Genomic DNA, 19,401 nt, shown 5'->3' on the forward strand with positions numbered 1-19,401 from the left:
TTCTCCTGTACTTGCTTTTTCTCCTGGTCATCTGGACAGATTAGAAAATAAACAACCTCATTATAAGTCATGCATTTGTTTACATCTATAGGTTTAAACGATACTAACATACTGATGTAATCACTTTCCTCATTCAACTGTATTCAGGCATTATAAACATCGCCTGTTCTCTTCCCCATGGGATGATCCAAAGCCCTTTTCCACCACGCCAGATACTTACAGCCTGATAAACTGCTGTTTCATATTATTCAAATTCAACCCTCCACTGTTTTCTTTATGCTCCTTCTAGCACTTAAAAAAACCTCAGATAATACTTACCTGAGTCCTACAGATAGATATCCTATTAATATATTTCTTCGAATCTAAGATGTCATCATTGATAGTAAAACATGTCAGTGTTTTATGTACAATTAGGGAAGAAAAAGCATTACCAATTAGGATGGTAAGAGGTTGTCCACCGTAAGATGCTTACTGATTTCAGAGATGGCAAAATGTGGAACTTGCATTTCTAGGTTGATGGCATTCAGTAAGTTTAATCAACTAGCATAAAATGTTTTATTATGCCCTCTTGTGGAGGCAAAAAAGATAAAATCATAAAAATTAAAGATCTTCTAATTTTTCAGCTAGAATGGGTTTTAGAGATTATTTAGTTTATCTCTTTATTTGATTCAGATGGAAACTGAAGCCCGGAAATAAGACCTAACCTTTTTATTAAACGCTAGCTAGTGGAAGGGTCTGGCTTCGAACCGTCTCTTGGCTTTTCTAGTGTTCTTCCCTCTATGTGGCTGTAACGTTTATCATTACAAGCATATGATTTGTGCTTGGCTATTGTACATACACTAAGAGAAACTTCTAGAGTAAAGGGGTAATTTAAAGAAATATGTTCTAGTAGGAGAACATTTACTATGCAGAAAATTGAATGCTGTTATGATTCTCTCTACCTTACTCTATTTAGGTCTTTACAAGTCAAATTCTGGTTTTTCTTAACGGGTCCCTGTCATTTAAAAAGTCAAGGTAATTAAATAAGCTAAAATTACTATTCCAAGCTATAGAAAAAGAAATTCTCTAATATGAAAGATAGAATATTCACAAATAGAGAGAACCGTGGAGAAAAAGATCCTAAGAAAATATTGGGGGGGGGGGACATTTTGCTTGAATACTGTCTTGAATTTTACATTATTAATTTTTAAGCCAAACTTCTCAAGATATTTGAAATCATTTGTTCAAACATTAACCTTTCTGAGCCATATGAACCTATGAAATGTACATGCTGAGAAAGTTTTATTCTAAATGTATTTTTCTTACGCTACTGAACTTCTGTAAGATGTATATTAGATTTTTTAAAAGTTATACTGACTGAAATAAATGTGCTCTTTTTTGAGCACCGAAGTACAGATAATTCTTATTCTCAATCACTATTTGTTTTTCTATATTTAAAAAACAATTAATTAACAACATGAAAGCTTACTCTAGCAGAGTTTTCTCTTTGTTTTGGTATGCTATTTTCATTTGTTTTGGTGCTAATAATGTAAAAGCTCAGTTTGCAGAATAAAAATAAAACTTGGATGGTCCCTTTAGGCCATAAATATTTAGGTCATGCTTGTTGATATTAAATTATTTCAAAGTCATAAGCTCAGGGTTTTAGAAATCAAGGTCATGGTATCCCAGGTTGACTATTTAGACTGAAATAACTAGCCAACTCAGTCAATTCAACTTTTTTTCCCCAGTTATCTAAAATTTTGAAGGGTTTTTGGGGACAAAATTGAACAAACTAAATTGAGCAGATGTGTTGGCGTTCTATACAATGGTCTCATTAGGCTTTTTCAGAATAAGAAAAGCACTTTCTCAAGTACAAAGAAGATAACTGAATAATTCTCTACATGTTGCAGATATGTAAATGGAAATAGGTCGATTTTGAATTTTCTAAGATTTCTCCTGAGAAAACAAGAGATGAAATCACTATCTAAAAGGGTTAGTGACACAGTGGCTCATGAACTGAGAGAGAAGCAAAAAATGTAATAAAAGTCTCCTCAGTCCCTATGCCTAAATCTTGAGATCATAAATGGAAATGAATACTCAGAAACTCGAACCAATTACAATTGACCCTTCAAGAACATGGGTTTGAACTGTGTGGATCCACTTACACATGGATTTTTTAAATTTCAATAAATATACAGTAGGCCCTCCCTAACCCTGGTTTTTGCATCCAAGGATCCAACCAAGAACAGATCAAAAACAGATCCGTGGTTGGGAATCCGCAAATGCAGAGGGTGGACTGCATGCACTGTTCCGCCCCATTTTACATAAGGGACTTGAGCATCCTTGCATTTTGGTGTCCGGGGAAGAGTGGGGGATGTCCTGGAACCAATCCCCTTGAGGATACTGAGGGGTGACTGTAGTTAAGTTTTGGAGGAATCAAAAGTTATACTTGGATTTTTTACTGCATGGGGGTTGGGGGTGTCAAAAACCCTCACGTTGTTCAAGGGTCAACTATAGCATGTAGAAAATCAAATGTTATAATCAAGGGTCAACTATAGCACGTAGAAAATCAAATGTTATGATCCTCCCCACTCCTGCTTCATTTAGGGAGAAAAAGACCATTTAGGTCTCTACAAATAGAATTATGATCCTTCCAGAAGGGTCCTTGTCATTTTAAAAAGGCACAATGTACGTGAAAATAGGAAGAAAGTGACTCCAAAAGGGACCATGTTCAAACTCCCCGAAACAGCAGGGCACATAAAACCATTTGTACAACAAATTTCACCTGAAAAAAGAGATGTTCTTTGATTTCATCTGCATCACGTGGACCACATCCCAATCTTTTCTTGGGATCTTTCATCAAAAGACGTTGAATTAGGTCTTTAGCTAAAGCACTCATCTCTTGGGGATACGGAGGCTCACTTTTCAATATTCTCCTGTAGGCAGATAAAACTTGCTGTTAAAACAACCAGAGGATGAAGTTATAGTGATGGTATTCTTAGCAAAAACAAGTATAGTGTAAGACACTTTGAAATTGAACTACATGTAAAAAAGAGAAAAACATATTTAAAATATGAAATCGCATTTCTGAAACTCAAGCAGGAACAAAAAGTATTGGATCAGTTTTCAATATAAATCAATCCTAATAAGAAGCCACCGTCCAAAATATTTAATTGGTGGGGGAAAAAAAAGGAAGGGTTGGGGCTAGATTAGACCTATCTATAGATCAGACTAGACTATATGATTAAAGATTTCACAATGGAGACAGCTCTTAATAAATTCAGGGAAGTGAGCTCAACACTCAGATTTGAAAGTTCAAGAAGGAACCCGACCGTACCTGCCTCAGGTCTCTTCCCCTGATTGCCAGCGAACATAAAGCGCCGGCAGGGATGCGAGGGAAGGAAGACGGAGACAGGGAGAGTCAGAGCCACTTGGATATGGCTCTTGATATCTGAAAGGGAGCACCAGACCTGGGGGCTTTTCATGGGATGAAAGCATCTGCTTCACGACCTGCTACAACAGAACAGACAGGCAAGCCCTAGAAGGCACGTGGCACTCAAAGACAGAGCAAAGTCGGCTCTTTATTAATATGGAAAGTAAAAAATTGAGATAATCAAGCTTCTTGGTGAAATACATAAATTTATTCTAAGGTCACAGAAGAAGTCGACCCAATCCAAGTGTACCTTTGCTCCCCTTTAAAAGCCAGATCAAAAATTTAATAAGAAAGAAATAATGGAATGGACTGCTTGAAATTAAGAAGCTTAACACCGTATGTACATGGAGAGAAACAGTTACTCCATGACTTGGGTTTGAAAAAGGGCCCCTGTTGTACCTTAAAAATATGAATAATTGTTATGGAACAACAGACAATAAATTTGTAAGACGCAGTATAGTGTGGTAAGAACTTTGGAGCCAGACTGAGTTCAAACTCAGAGTTCAACAATCTCTGCTGCTGATCGACCGTGTGACCATGAGATGATTAATCTCTTTGTACCTCGGTTTCCTCAACTGTAAAATGGGGTAACAACCGTACCCAGAAGTACAGTGCTAAGCACAGCGCCGGGAACACAGCACATGCCTGAGCAAATGAGCTGCTAACTGTTGCACTCCCTCCTCCTCCGGCAGCCCACAAAGAAACACAGACTGTGGTGAGCAGCCATGGAGAAGCTGGGGAATGACAGCGGAACTGTAACTTTTGATCAAAAACTCCAGCAGTGTTGTTCATCTCAAAGCAAATTCTACTTCTAGCACTCCATCCTGGGAACCTAGACAATGATGGTGGAACAAGTAAAAAGACAAGCAATACCCTCTTTTCTTTTTTATTCTCCAGTTTTCTCCCACTGCTCACTCCTCAGCAGGGTTTAATCCTCTCAGATCAGGCGCGGGCATACATGACAGAAAACTGGGAGCTCCGTGTCTCCGAGAAAAATAAGCATAGCCTTTTTTATTTTCTCCACCTTTAAAAGTACCTTTGCAGGCAACAACTTGCTGTGTAAAAGGATCAGGCTATAGATACCTGGTTGCTGACATTCATTTTTCGGAGCACTCATTTCAAACAGAAATAAGCACTTGGCTGACATCCTCTGAGATACTGACTCTGTTCGTCCATTACTTCCTAAACCTGAGTCATCTGACATTTACAGAAGTCCACTCCATGCCAGGCACTGGGGGAAGGAATGGTCAGTCACGTTGACCACAGTGGGTTCAGCCACAAGAGGAGCAGCAGCGAGAGAGCAGAGAGCACCCGAAACCAGGAATGGCCCCACGGGGATGCCAATACAGGAAAGAGGACTGTGTACGAGCCTCAGTGCACAAGCTGGGTGTGTGGCTGGGCCCCGTGCAAGGGACTAAGGCTCGAGATTTGGATAAGGCAGGGATCAGCTTAGGGAGAAGCCGAGTAAAAACCTGAAGGAATTCCTGCTGACAACAGTACTGATGAGGGAACACCAAGAAGCACCCGTGATAGTCCCAAACCCTTGCCTTTCCCGAGTGAAAGGACATGGCCAGGACCAGCGGGCGCAGAACCGAGCAGATGGTGGCGAGCACCCACCCGTTTGGAGGGGGGAAAGCAGGAGCCATGCAGGAGACACACAGAAGGAAGAGCACACGGGCTCCCTGCTGGCTCCGTGAGGGCAGCTGCTCAGGGGGAGCTCTGAGGCCTCTTCCTGTTAGGCAAGCGCATGCCAGCAAGAGGCCCAGAAGCTGGGGTGGGGTGGTAAGGAGAAAGAGCTCACAGCAGGCTTAAGTCTTCTCTTCCGGGAAGGTGACCTTGGATTTACCGTCTTATGCTGTTTCCTTGAAACATACCGGGTCAAGATAAATGTGAAATGTCAGTCGTGCTAGGTTACTGTGAGGTCACCACTGAGAGGGGACCTGCACCTGGCCTGAGAGGTCTGAGCAGACGCATAGGCCCTGAGGGTTTTCTGGTCCAGGACTATTTAAAACACTTTCTGGAAACACAAGCTTCTGTGTGTTCTCTCTTATCCCCAAGGGTGTCCTCATGGGGTGCTGGAGGCTGTCTCATGGGAGTTACGAGATACTGCCTCCGTGTTGTGCTTCCCATGTGGGGTGGTCCATGCCTAGCCATTTGGTCTCATCACAAATGGCTGAGTGTGTCTGTTTTGGGCTGGGAAACCAGGTAGGTGGTTGGAAGGACCCCTAATGAAGCCGTTTGATGTTGTCATGTTGTATCCTTCTAGAAAGCTAAGGAAAACTGATGCCAGGTTCCAGCCTATCATGCCCTGTGAGTATGCCTGATAATCTGAACCCCAGACCACCATGGCTCTGCAGGATGGGCATGGCGGCAGTGGGCACGCAGGCGCGAGTCCCGGGATGCCTCTCCTAACCGTACCAGGGCATCATGCAACAAGAGCGGGAGACGCTTCTGCTGTGCTTCACCTCTCCCATTGTGCTTGATTTCTGAGTTGGTTATAACTTAGCATGATTTTTCCTTGCTTCCAAGGAAATCGCAGAGCCCTCTGTGAAATCAGGACAGGCCCTGAGTTGATGTATCACGCTGAACACTTCTCGTCTGTTATTCAATTCATACAACAATCCTATCAAAAAGCTGCTACTATTATCCCTGTCTTACAGATGAGGAAAGATTCCTTTCAGAAAAGCAAGAAATATACAGATATGGATATAAATTCCAACTAGATACCTTAGGATATGGATAATACTAATATTTATTTATAAGAATAAGCATATAACATAGCTAAGATGATTTTGAAAAAGAAAATAATTGGGCAGGATGTGCCTAACTACATATTAGAATGAATTATAAAGCAAAATTGTAAAAGTAAAGCGCTAGTAAAATAAATTAAGTCAAATCAAGTGAACAGAAAAGATAAGTTGAAAAATACCCAGGCATATAGAAAAACTCATATTGTTTTTAAACAGTGACCAGTTAACACAGGAAAGGCAGACTGTTTGACAAATGTGTTGGGGAGGCCAGTTATTTGGGAAATAAATAAACAAGGCAAGATGCTTGCCTTGGTCCACAACCCCAAGTAAAGCCTGAATGGATTGAGAAGTTACATGTAAAAAGAAAAGTGAAAGAAAACTAAAGTCTACAATATTAAAAATTAATATAAAATTTCTTCCTATTCATAAAGTTTCTGAAAACCCCTGTGGTAAAAGAAATACACAACTGATTAACTTATGGATTAAAGAGTAAGGACGTCAAGATTAAAATTAAACCTATGACAGAGGGGTGGACAGATGGGTAGATATGTAATAAGCAAGCATGGTAAAATATTCACGGTAGAATCATGGCAAGTGAGTATATGGGTGTCCATTGTAATAGGTTACTTGAAATTTTTCATAATAAAATGTGGTGGAAAAAGCGAACCCATGAAATTTTGCACGTGTATTTTTGTTATGTTCACTAAAATAGTGATAAAGAACTGTCCCAATGAAAAAGTGTCAGTGATCTTTAGTACAACGGTACAAACATAACGGGCAGTGCTCATCTCGGCACTCCACTAAGGTCTCTGCTGACGTGTCACCTTATCAGAGCAGTCTTCTCTAACCATCCTGACAAAACGAGCTGTTTCCTCACACTCTGTTTTATTTTTATTCATGGAATTTATAGACTATTATATATTTATTTGCCTATTATGTATCTCTCCCAACTAAAATGTAAGCCCTAAGAAAGTAGGGGCTCTTCTTTTTTTTTTTTTAAAGCAGTTTTGTTCCCTGCTTTATTTCCAGAACCTAGAACATTCCTCAGCACATGCTGAGTCCTCGACAAATATTTACTGAATAAATACATTGCTTTCCATTGCTTGCTCAGGAGCTTTCTCACTCAGTTTCAACAGACGCCTGCAATAACTTTTTCACTTTTTTGCAGATGGCATGCATGCACTCTCACGGGCTGTTTGTTTCTCTTTGTCCTCCATTTAAAAGTTCACAATTCTTTCCAATTTCATGACTTAATTTTGATTTTCACTTCCTGTTTCCCATGTGGTCCCAGAATTACAGAACTACCTATATGCCTGTCTGAGTTAGAAAAAGTTTTCAGTAAACTTCACTTATTCTAAATTTTTGTCCAACACTAGAGGAATAAAGCATATTATGTAAAGCATATGGTGGTGTATCTACTCAACAATATATTATATAGCCACTACAAAATTATATTTATGAAACGTCTGTAATTAGATAATGCTTTTAAATTTAAACAAAAGCTGCAAAACATGAAATTATATTTCTAGTATAGCATAACACTATATAGGTGAAAAAGACTAAAAAGATATATTAGCAGTGTTTGTCTCTGGGTGTTATTACTATTTCCCCCTTATGCGTGTTTTAAACAGTAACAAACATTACTTTTAGAATAGGAATAATTAATTGAACTTCATCACAAGATCACAGACTCACTGAGAGCTGTACACAGCCTGCCAAGGATGCCAGGGAGTCTTGAGCCTCCTGTCTGCAGGTCCCAGTATTTCCCACCGTCTGAAAGGCATTTTCTTCTACCCTCAGCCTATGTGAACCCTGTCGGTCCTCCTAGCAATATGTTTTATTCAGGGCTCTAAACTCTCTACCCCCTTCCCCCGCACCCCCAGCCAGGTTGGCTTCAGAGGGCAAATTAATAACACAGTATGATTCAGCTCTACCCCACATGGTGCAAAGGAGGCAGGAGCAAATGGATCCAAAAGATGATGAAAGGAAATAGTAAGACAGAAAACTGGGGCTATGATATGAGTACCAAGGGGGGGCGGTCATTTCCCCCTGCTCCTCTCCTGGCTACACCCCTCCCATCACTGGACTCCAGTCTGAAGCTGCTGCAACCGTGCCATGTGGAAGAACGTGCTGGTGAATAGCTATTATGACAAACCTTTATAGGTTTGGGGGGTTACTAGTAAAAAAAAGCCTGGAAACATAGATGCTGCTATTGGGAACAAAAATACCTAAAATGAGGAAGTAAAGAAAAAAAACAAAACAAACAGCATACTATGACTCAAGAAGGCTTCACAAAATAGGCCAATAAAGGATTTTATCATAAAGATGTAAGGATAAGAAAGCCAAGGAAAAAATACCAATTCTTCTTAAAACAGGGTAAGAAATGATACCTGTAATTATTCTATACATAGCTCTAAAAGCAACACATCTATAAACAGAAGAAAGTTTTAAATACAAATGAGCTAATTCAAGGTGTTACTAATTAACATGGATAAAACACAAAAATACAACCAATTACTGCTTGATTTTGTTTTAGAATACTATAGCACGTCACACAACATCAATGTATTAAAATAATTACCAAGAGGACAAGTAAGTTAATTGCCTAAAACCTTTTGTACAAGACGCTTGGAAGGCAGACTTCTAAGATGGTCCCCTGTGATCAGTGTCTCCTTGTATTCGGGGCCTTGTGTGATTCGCTCCCCTTAGGGTGGGCTAAACCTAGAGGCTTTCTTATAACCAATATTATACAGTACAGATGACAGGATGCCACTTTCATGACTGGGTTACAAAACATCCCATCGTCCTAGGGGACTCTCTCAACTGTCTTCCCGGCTGCATGATTTGAAGAAGCAAGCCACCATGGCAGACAACCCACGTGGAGGAACTGAGGGTGGTTTCAGCCAACAGCCGGCATGGAACCGAGGCTTCTAGTCCAACAACCCGGAGGAGCTGAATGCTGCCAACGACCTCATGCGCTTGAAAGCAGATGCTTTGCCAATTGAGCCCAGAGATAACTACAGCCCAGCCAACACCCTGACTGCAGCCTGTGAGTGACCTTGAAGTAGAGGACTTAGCTAAGCTGTGCCCAGACTGCTGGTCCACAGAAACTATGAGGTAATACATGGATGTTGTTTTAAGCCGCTAAGGTTCGAGGTAATTTGTTACTTAGCAGGATAATGGATAACTAATACAAGGCCAGACAATAAGTACTTTAGGCTTGGTAAACTATACAGTCTGTGGAGCAGCTATTCGGTTGTGCTGCGGGAGCACGAACACAGCCAGAGGTGACGCGCAAAGGGACAAGCGTGGCTGTGTCCTGACAAAGCTTTACTGATGGGCACAAATTCAAATTCCATACCATTTTCGCATGTCACAAAATATTGTACATCTTTTGATTTTTTCCAACCATTTAAGAATATAAAAAGCATTCTTAGCTCACAGGCCACCCAAAAAAACAGGCAGCAGAATGGAAGTGGCCTGTGGGCTGTGCGAGTACTTTGCCAATCCCCGCCCTAAGTAGTAACACAGTTAGAGCCCTATTTAATATCATTACGTCGATAACACTTGGACCTGAATTGATATAACATCATGTTTACATAACAACAGTACAATGAAACACATTAAGAAAGCATATTTTATTGATGGACAATGAACTACCAAATAAACACCTCTTGGCAAATATTTTCTACATTTCCAAGACAGAGAAAGTAAGACAAACGGCCCTGTGAGCGATGACGGAAGAGCTGTGACTAGAACCTGTCTCCTGACTCCTAGGTGAGAGCGACTTCAGTTATCATGGTTTACAAAGCCCCAGTCAAGGAAAGAGCTCCTTCTTTTTTTTTTTTCAGTCTCTGAAGCTGAGCGTCCCACCCGGTGTTCGCTAGGATCCAAGGGGCGTGCAGTTACTGGGGCAAAAATCCCAAACTGGGGAGAAGAGGGAAGTGAGAAGCGTGGAGTCACAGCCCACATCCCACAGTGGTGGAGACGCAAGCAGCTTAGCCAGGGGCTACCTGGCGTTGGAAGGGGCTTTTTTTTTTTTTCCTCCCTCTCTCTCTCTTTTTTTCCACTGTTCTCCCAGAAAGGAAAGATTAGCTGCATAGATAAGTGCACACTCCCACCCTCCCTCAGAAACCTTGTCCCCCTCCTGGCCAAATCTGGAAACTGACTTCTGAAGAGAGAAGGGCTCCTTCTTGGAGGGGCAGGCAGAAAAACCGAGGTACCATGACTGGGAGGATGCCTTCCTATGCAGCAGTGACACACATAAAAAAGAAGTTCTCAGAGAGGTGATAAAAGCCAGCAGGAGACACATTAGTAAGAAAATCACACTCCACACACAGGAAATAAGACTCAGATTCACAGAAAAGCTAAAGAGAAACCACTCAAATCTATAATGTTGATAATTTAGTATTTATTCAAAATGGTACCAAGATGTGAGGGATCTGGAAATGATTTCTTATGAAGAGTTAGGAGAGCCAGAATGGGCTACCTGAGATAAAACGATCTTCAAATACCTAAAGCAACGTCTGGAAGAAACAACAGGACTTTCCTACGTTCTCTAGAGGATGGAACCAGGATTGACATGAAGAGGTTACAGGAAGCTAATTTCGGCTTATTTTAAGGGGGAAATTTTTCTATACAACTCAACTTGTTCAATACTGGAAGGGGCTTCCTTGAAAATACCTTACACAATGGTGCCTTCCGTTCATTGATGGCACTCAGACAGAAAGCAGATGGCTGTCAGGGACACTCATGAAGGGATTCTAACATCACTGAGAGAGGTTTTGTTCTCATTCTAAAGTCTTTCATTTGGAAATCTGATGTACCAGAAAAATGGTTTTATTCTGATTTTAGGCTACCTGTAGACAACAAGAGGCAAGTAGGTAACTTGGAAAAGACATTATTTTGAAGCATCTCAAGTAAAAACTATAAAAAGTATGCAGAGTTCAGGGAAGATTAAAATAATTTAGAAATGGAAGAATTCAAGGATGAGAAAAAGCCTTGGTTAATTTACATTTGGGGACAAGATAATGATGCATTTATCTTAACGGGGCATATTTTTATTTATTTATTTATTTATTAAAAAATTTTTTTTATTGTTAGTTTCAGGTGTACAGAACAATGCAATAGTTATCCTTTTCACCCTCACAAAGTAACAACCCCCCTCCCCATCTACTGTCCTCCCACCTCCGATATCATGCTTATCTATTACAATTCCATTGAATCTGTTCCCGCTCTCTACTCCATGTCCCATGACTATATGCATATATAATTATAGTTGACATACAATATCATTCAACATCAGCTTCAGAAATACAGTACGGTGGTCAGGCCTCTACACCGACTATGAAGTGGTCTCCCCAATAAGACATGAGTCCATCTGGCCCCCTAAGAAATATTTACACCATTACTGATTATATACCCCAGACTGTCTTTTTTCCATCCCTGAGGCCATATTGTAGTTACCAATTTGTATTGTCTCATCCCTTCCCCTTCTCCTTCATTCCCAACCCCTTCCCAGCTAACAACCCTCAGTTCTTCCTCTGTGTCTCTGAGACTATCTCCATCCACATCTCCCATCCATTCAGTTCCTTAGAATCCACGTATAAGTGAGATCATATATTTGTCTTTCTCTGACTGACTTATTTCACTTAGCATAATGTTCTCTAGTTCCATCCATATTGTTGCAAAGGGTACTATTTCCTTCTTTATAGCTGAGTAATACTCCATTGTGTAAATGTATCAAAGTTTCTTAATCCAGTCATCTACCGATGGGCATTTTGCCTAACGGAGCATATTTTTAAAAGAACAGACTATGAAAGACTTTACACAAGGAAAGACAATCAGAATGCCTATCTTGAGAGGGAAAGGTAGGACAATTCAGTCACTACACTGCTAATTTCAAGAATAATAATAAAAAAAAATCCCACCAAAAACCATGGAATCATAAGTTAATGTCACACTTTAAACAAAAGATTAACAAAATAACAGTGAATAATTAATTGATTAAAGGAAAAAAATCCTATTTGAAAAATTTGCTGTAGTTTTAAGATTTTAGAAATCTGATTCAGGCTCTCTTTCTCTTTCTAAATGCCAACAGATTGATCTAAAGGCAATAAAAGCCATTAAAATGTGAACATTATTTGGTTCAGAATGTTCCTGTCATCATAACCAGCAATATACCATCTCCCTACAGGCCAACCTGTGGTAGAAGGGAGCACTAAAAAGAAATTGCTTGTGTCTGTGAACTCGGAAAGTGGGTAGTCCATCAGAGGAGTCACTATTTAATGCTGTCAAGTTAAGGCCACTCCTCGCCTGCCACCATGACAGATGTGACCTTGCAAGGGGACCCAAATTCTCTAGGGTATGGCCAAGGTTTCCTATAATTCTGAAATAGTTTCAAAAAGCCCATTTAAAATAAGCCAAGTCATATTTAGTATGACTTGATAACAGGCATGATTCTAATTGTGATTTTAACAAGAAATAATCCCGATCACTTAACTTCAGTACTAAATAGCTGGAACAGCAAGAAATTATTTACTTCCTGATCTGTCTTGTAAAATGTACATTTAAAAAAATCTCTTTTAGTTGAAGTAAAATTGATGTACAATAAAACTTCCCACATACAAGGTATACAACTTGATGACATATGTATACACCTGTGAGACCATCACCACAATCAAGATAACGAACACATTCAGCACCCTCCAGCTTCCTTGTGTCCCGTTGTCATCAGTCTTGCCCTCCCCCCAGTCAACTGGCTCCTCAGTGAATTTCCACACTTGAGTCAGTTTATATTACCCAGAACCTCTTGAATGAAGGGGAGGGTGGGTTGCCTTGGGGAAGGACCCCCCAAGATTTATACTGCTAATCTCTCTCCCAGCCTTCCCCAAAGGGACCTCCGGCCTTTTACCAGAGAAACTACATTGGAAAAAAGGAACTAGCCAGTCCAAGGACTATTGGACACTGATTCTGAACTGATACTAATTCCAGAAGACCTGAAACGTCACTGTGGCCCACCATTCAGAGTCGGGGCTTGTGGAGGTCAGGTGATCAATGGAGGTTTAGCTTAGGTCCATCTCACAGTGGATTCGGTGGGTTCCTGAACCCATCCTGTGGTTATTCCGAAGTTCCAGAATGCATAATTGGAACAGACATACTTAGCAGCTGGCAGAATCCCCACACTGGTTCCCTGACCTGTGGAGTGAGGGCAATTAAGGTTGGAAAGGCCAAGTGGAAGCTTTCAGAACTGCTTCTACCTAGAAAAACAGTAACCCAAAAGCAATACTGCATTTCAGGGGGTGCTGCTGAGATGAGTGCCACCATTGAAGACATGAAAGCTTTCGGGTGGTGATTCCCACCACATTCCCCTTCGATTCGCCTCCTTGGCCTGTGCGGAAGACAGATGGATCTTGGAGAGTGACAGAGGCTCATCGGAAGTTGCAACCAGGTGGTGACTCTAATTGCAGCTGCTGTTCCAGATGCGGTTTCATTGCTCGAGCAGATGAACACATCCCTGGTACCTGGTATGCAGCTGTGGCAGGTGCCTGTTTCTCCATCCCTGACAGAAGTCCCGCCAAAAGGAGCGGCTTTTAGTTGTCCTACCCCGGGGGTGTATCAACTCTCCAGCCCTACGCCATAATTTAGTTCACAAGGATCTTGATCACCTGTGCTTCTGTAAGATATCACACTGGTCCACTGTACTGATGACCTTATGCTGACTGGACCTAGTGAGCAAGATGCAGCAACTACTCTAGACTTATTGGTAAGACATTTGTGTGTCAGAGGGTGGAAAATAAATCTGACGAAAATTCAGGGGCCTTCTATGTTAGTGATTTCTGGGGATCCTGCGGTGTGGGGCAATGTCAGAATATCTCTTCTAAGGTGAAGGATAAATTGTTGCATCTGACCCCTCCTACAACCAAAAAAGAGGCCCGATGCCCAGAAGAGGAGGCTCTGCACAGGCCCGCCACTGGCGCCTCTCGTTCTCAGGCCTTTGGAACCACTGGCTTTCCTGGGTTCTCCATCTTGCAGATGGCGGGACTTCTCAGCCTCCATAATCATGTGAGCTGATTCTTTATAATTCCTCATAATAAACGTATATTCCTTATAATAAATCTCCATATATATTTCCTATTGGTTCTGTTTCTCTGGAGAACCCTAATATACTCAGTCTATTTTTAGCCATTCTAGCGAGTATATGGTGACATCTCATTGTTGTTTAATTTGCATTTCCCTAAAGATTAATGATGTTGGTCATCTTTTCATGTGCTTATTTGCCACACACAGATCTTCTTTGGTGAACTGTCCAAATTTTTTGCCCATTTTTAAAAATGCAGGGGTTTTTTCCCCTTGAGTTTTGAGAGTTCTTTATATAAGTCTAGATACCAGTCCTTTATCAAATATGATTTATAATTTTGTCCCAGTCTGTGGCTTGTCTTTACATTCACTAAACAGTTTCTTTTGAAGAGCGAAATTTTGATGCATTTCAATTTATCAATGCTTTCTTTTATGGACTGCACTTTTTATGTCAACTCTAAGAAATCTTTACCTAACCCAAGGTCACAAAGATTTCCCATTATGCTTTCTTCTGGAAATTTTTATAGTTTTAGGTTTTACATTTAGGTCTATGATCTGCTTTTAATTTTTCTATATGCTGCTAAGTATTTATAGAAGTTCATTTTTACCCCCACATGATAGCCAATGGTTCCAGCGTTATTTGTTGAAAAGACTATCGTTTTTCCACCAAAGTGACTTCATGCCTTGTAATTAAAAAAAAAAGCAGTTGCCTATATCTGTGTGGTTCTGTTTCTGACCTCTCTATTTTAGCTCATTGATGGTTTGTCTATCTTGATACAAACACAGTGTCTTAATTACTGTAGCTTATAAGTCTTAAAATCATCTTTGGCATAGTTTTTCAAAGGTGATTTGGCTATTATAGGCCCTCTGTATTTCTATATGAATTTTAGACCCAGGTTATCAATTTCCAGAAAAAAAAAAAAAGAAATGCCTGGGATTGTGATTGTGCTGAATCTATAGAACCACTTGGGGAGAAATAACATCTTACACCAAGTAGTTTCCTCACAATGTGATTATCAGTTCTTAACTGGGTACTTGAGGGGTGCCTCTCTCTCTGTCTCTGTCTCTGTCTCTGTCTCTCTCTCTCTCTCTCTCTCCTGCATACAATGCTGAGGGTCAAAGCCCGACATGCCCCTTGCTCTCACACAGCTTACAATCTACTGGGACAGACATTAGTCAAATAATTAGAAAAAAAAATGCAACACTGCAATTGTGACAGGAAAGGAATAGAATAATGCTATTATAACCTGGAAGAGGGTGATTTTATGGTGTTTCTTTCTATTGAGCCTGTATCCATGAGTTGAAAAGTATCACTACTGTTTATTTATGTTAAAGTCACAAAGTGTGTATATAGTGGGAAGGAAGTGTCCATCAAACAAACTTCTCAATCTACTATGTACTTAATGGTTAAAACAATACGCTCACTTTAGAACACACAGCAATTATGACACTCTCCCTATGAAACTTAAGCTCTAACTGGGCACGTATAACATAAAGAAATATAAAAGTGGGGCTGGCCGAGTGGCTCAGTTGGTTAAGAGCTTTCTCAAGAGTTCGAGCTCTGAGCAACTAGCGGTTCGATGCCCGGCCCGAGCTCAGCTGCCACTGAGCTGCCAACATGTGGAAGGATGGCTCAGCTAAAATAAAATAAAAATAAAAAAAATAAAAAGAAATAGAAAAGTTATATATCTATATCCTACAAGAGTATAAATGGAAGTTAACCACTCGCACATAATTTTGTCTATTGCCATTTAAAAAATTATTTTTTTCCATCAGTCTAATTGCAGAAATGTGATCAGTTCCTTTGATGTAACAATATATTTATTTTATTTTGTTAAGTCTTACCTAGATATTTCAGCTTGGGAATTTTTCTCTCCATCAACAGTGAAAGGAGACGCTCCAGTTAGTAATTCATACATTAGAACACCTAAACTCCACCAGTCAACTGCCTGCAAAACAACAATTTCATTTGATAGAGTATGAACTAATATAAATTTCATAAGAAAAAAAATGAACAAAGTAAAGCTATATATTTGAAAAATATTTTAAGAAAAATATGTTTTACATAGCTTTCTGTGCAAAGAGTATTAAATTAGCACATGCAAGAAAGACATGTAGAGAACAACTATCTAGGTATCCTCAGAACATAATTTAAACATAGAATTGAAACATTCAGCCCATCAATCAAGGAGCTAAAACTGTTTTAATTATTTCCTACACTAATAATGGTTTTACTTTGATTAATTAAAAATTTTTTAATTTAAAATAAATTTTAAAAATTTTAAGTAGGCGAAATCTTTGGACTTATGATAGAGGAAAATAAGTATCAATTAGCATTTTTATTAATTATCCAGCTCCAATGAATATTATAAAATTCTTTAAAGTCAAAGAACAAAAATAAAAGATTCCATCTAAATATGCTATTTTTTCATAACCACCTAAATCAATTCCTCTTATAAAGCTTGTCACATAAATCTAAGAGTCTTCATTTGTGGGGAGCATGATGAGATTTAAAATAAAATAAAATGTGATCTAAATTGCAAACTAATTTATAAATGCAATTACCTGAACCGAGAACATAGCAATTATATATAATTTAAAGAATCTCAATATGTTGAAAATTACATCTTTTATAATTAGGCAAATCAAGATTTCAATAATGGTTGAATATACAAGCTTACACCAATGAGATATTAACTGGATGCTAAAATTTTAAAATCTCTGCTTCCCAATTTCAGGGCTCAGGTTTCAAAGAAATGATGCAAAATTTATGAGCCCTGAGCTATTTTCAAGAAAACACTTAACAATGACATATAAACAGGATCGGGCATATTGAAATCACAAAAGAAGAGGGCAGAGACGGGCACAGTGATAAGCACTCTGCAAACATTATGTCATTTAATTAACTGAAAGGCCTCAAGGTGGTCCATGAACTCCCACTGACTGGCTGTATTCTGAACCTCAGCTCTGCAGAAATCCTAGGAGTCATGTAAGGTTTTCTTTCTAAAACTTGGTTCCATTAGGTCATAAACGGTAATTTTCACATTTTAACAGTTATAAATTCCTACCAAATTCCCCAATAGTTTCAAAGAATACCTTGAGGCCAACTAAACCTGCAATTCAATTATTTTATTTATACAAGCAGTTATACAAAGCATTCCCCAGAATGCTTTGCTATTGGATTTGAAACCATGCTCTTAAGTTGATACAGCTCTGCAACCAGATTCCTAGTCATGCAAACCTGATGCAGGAGCTTTAACCATATGATTAGTCATGAGCAAATGTTCTCCACACTTAAGATGTCTGGACTGTATATATGGGATTTTAAAAGGGGATGAGGGAGAGGGGAAGATGAGGAGCAAAAAAATAGTCAGAATTGCTTATTTGGAGAAAGTTATTAATAAAGCAAAAGAACTGAACAAATCTGTACCCTTAATACAGGAAGAAAAAAAACACGTGACCTAGATTTTAGAACATAATTACTTAGAAGCCTCTTTTACAGTCTTCGGTTTGCACATATAAAGGAGAAAAAAACTAAGCTCTTTAGAGGGCTTAGGAAAACAAACGCAGACTATCTTGAATGCTTAAGAAAGGATTTTTTTTTTCCTCCAAGGATTGATTGTTACAATGGTTATTTCTGTTGAAGAGATAATCAATAAAGTCTCCAGTGTCTCCGCGAAGTTAAAAGTAGAAATTGGGGATAAGAAAATTTAAGACATTCCTTTTCAATGATCTCTTAGAAAGCAAATATGAACTAAAGGTGAAACAGTCAACTATATGTTTCTGTATGTTTTTCCAACAAAAATCAGTAAGCACTGTCCAAATCATTCGGCACGACTCAGGCAGGAACAATGTAGGGTTTATGCATTCAGTGACACCTCTGTGCTGTCTTGTGGCTCAGCTGTGTCCCACAAACGCAGGTCCCACGCAACAGAAGAAGAATTATTTTTGGTTTAAATAGTTACAACTGCTGCTTTGCTCAAGATACAGACTCTTTTAATGGAAATATCAGAAATAATTATTTGAAGAGTTGGTTGATTCTGAGGTTTCCTTTAACAGAGTGTTATTTTATAAAAGAAAAAAATTATCCTCACCAATAAAACCTGAAAAAAGGGAAATCGGGAACATCCTACCCTTTCTATTATCTCTTTCCTCCAAAACACTAGATATCATAATATGTTCATGTATACAAAGCAAAGGAAAGAAAGCAATGAAGGTAAGACAACACCAGAAAGAGGCTGTACCTACGTTATTAACTAGGATTCTTATTATACATTTTATAGAGATATATAAAAAAGTGTCAAAAATAGAACATACCTTGTCATGTCCCGAATCTCCCCCTCTGACAATATCTGGTGCCATGTATTCAATAGTCCCACAAAAGGAATATGCTCTTTCAGCCTTAAACAAACAAACACAAAGGGATAAGATTTCAAGGTAGTATGACAAGTGACAAAATAAGAAAGTTCACGCTTTCTTATTTTTCATAATCTCAAGTGGTTCAGATTACTGCACACAACAAAGCAAAGTAGTGGTAGGGTCTACTTGACAGACCTTCTTCTCACCAGGATAGGCCATCACTTATGTGTACAAAGTATAAGTTCTGGGTCAGTATCCTGTCAGAGAGACTTCCCAGGTCTGAAGCCCTACCATCACTCACTCAACCACGCATTCACTCATGAGTCCGCTCATTTACTCTTCATTTCTGTATATGTGTATATTTCAATTATTGGTTTCTTTAACCATTCTTTTTTGTAAGAATGCAAATAGTCGTAGTAGGGTAACATGGGCTGTCGAATACTTTATAATATAGTATAGTATGGTATAATTAGTATAGAATACTTTATTTCCAGATGGGCACAATTGGGAAAGTATTAGGAAACTCGGAGTGGGTAGAAAGACCAAAAGCTAAGAAAGGGAATAGGGAACCCAAAAATGAAAACATTTTGTTCCTACCTTACTAGCTTGTCTAGGTTTGGCACTGCTAATGGTATGTTTAGAGATGATGAGCAAAACTGTCTTTTTTTTTTAAAGATTTTTTTTTATTGGGGTATTGGGGGGATGCGAACAGTGCTGGGGAATTGGGGAAAGGGGAACAGACAAGTTGCTGTCGTTTTTTGTTCTTCAATCTAGTTGTGGAGGATGTTGCTTCACTGGCCC

The 19,401-nt window shown here is 39.3% G+C and overlaps 1 protein-coding gene across 4 annotated transcripts in view; it reads right to left on the reverse strand.

Annotated features, from left to right (window-relative positions):
- RPS6KA5 (ribosomal protein S6 kinase A5) overlaps positions 1-19,401 on the reverse strand; it is a 178,943-nt gene that overhangs the window by 29,609 nt on the left and 129,933 nt on the right. For all 4 annotated transcript variants that reach the window (XM_019642359.1, XM_019642360.1, XM_019642362.1 and 1 more), the window contains 3 exons: positions 18,559-18,642; positions 16,087-16,190; positions 2,765-2,915 (listed from right to left, as the gene is read on the reverse strand). In XM_019642359.1, the coding sequence (XP_019497904.1) occupies positions 2,765-2,915; positions 16,087-16,190; positions 18,559-18,642 (339 nt within the window). The remainder of the gene's footprint in view (positions 1-2,764; positions 2,916-16,086; positions 16,191-18,558; positions 18,643-19,401) is intronic.

This window comes from Hipposideros armiger, unplaced genomic scaffold (genome assembly GCF_001890085.2).
Source record: "Hipposideros armiger isolate ML-2016 unplaced genomic scaffold, ASM189008v1 scaffold_67, whole genome shotgun sequence".
NCBI lineage: Eukaryota > Metazoa > Chordata > Mammalia > Chiroptera > Hipposideridae > Hipposideros > Hipposideros armiger.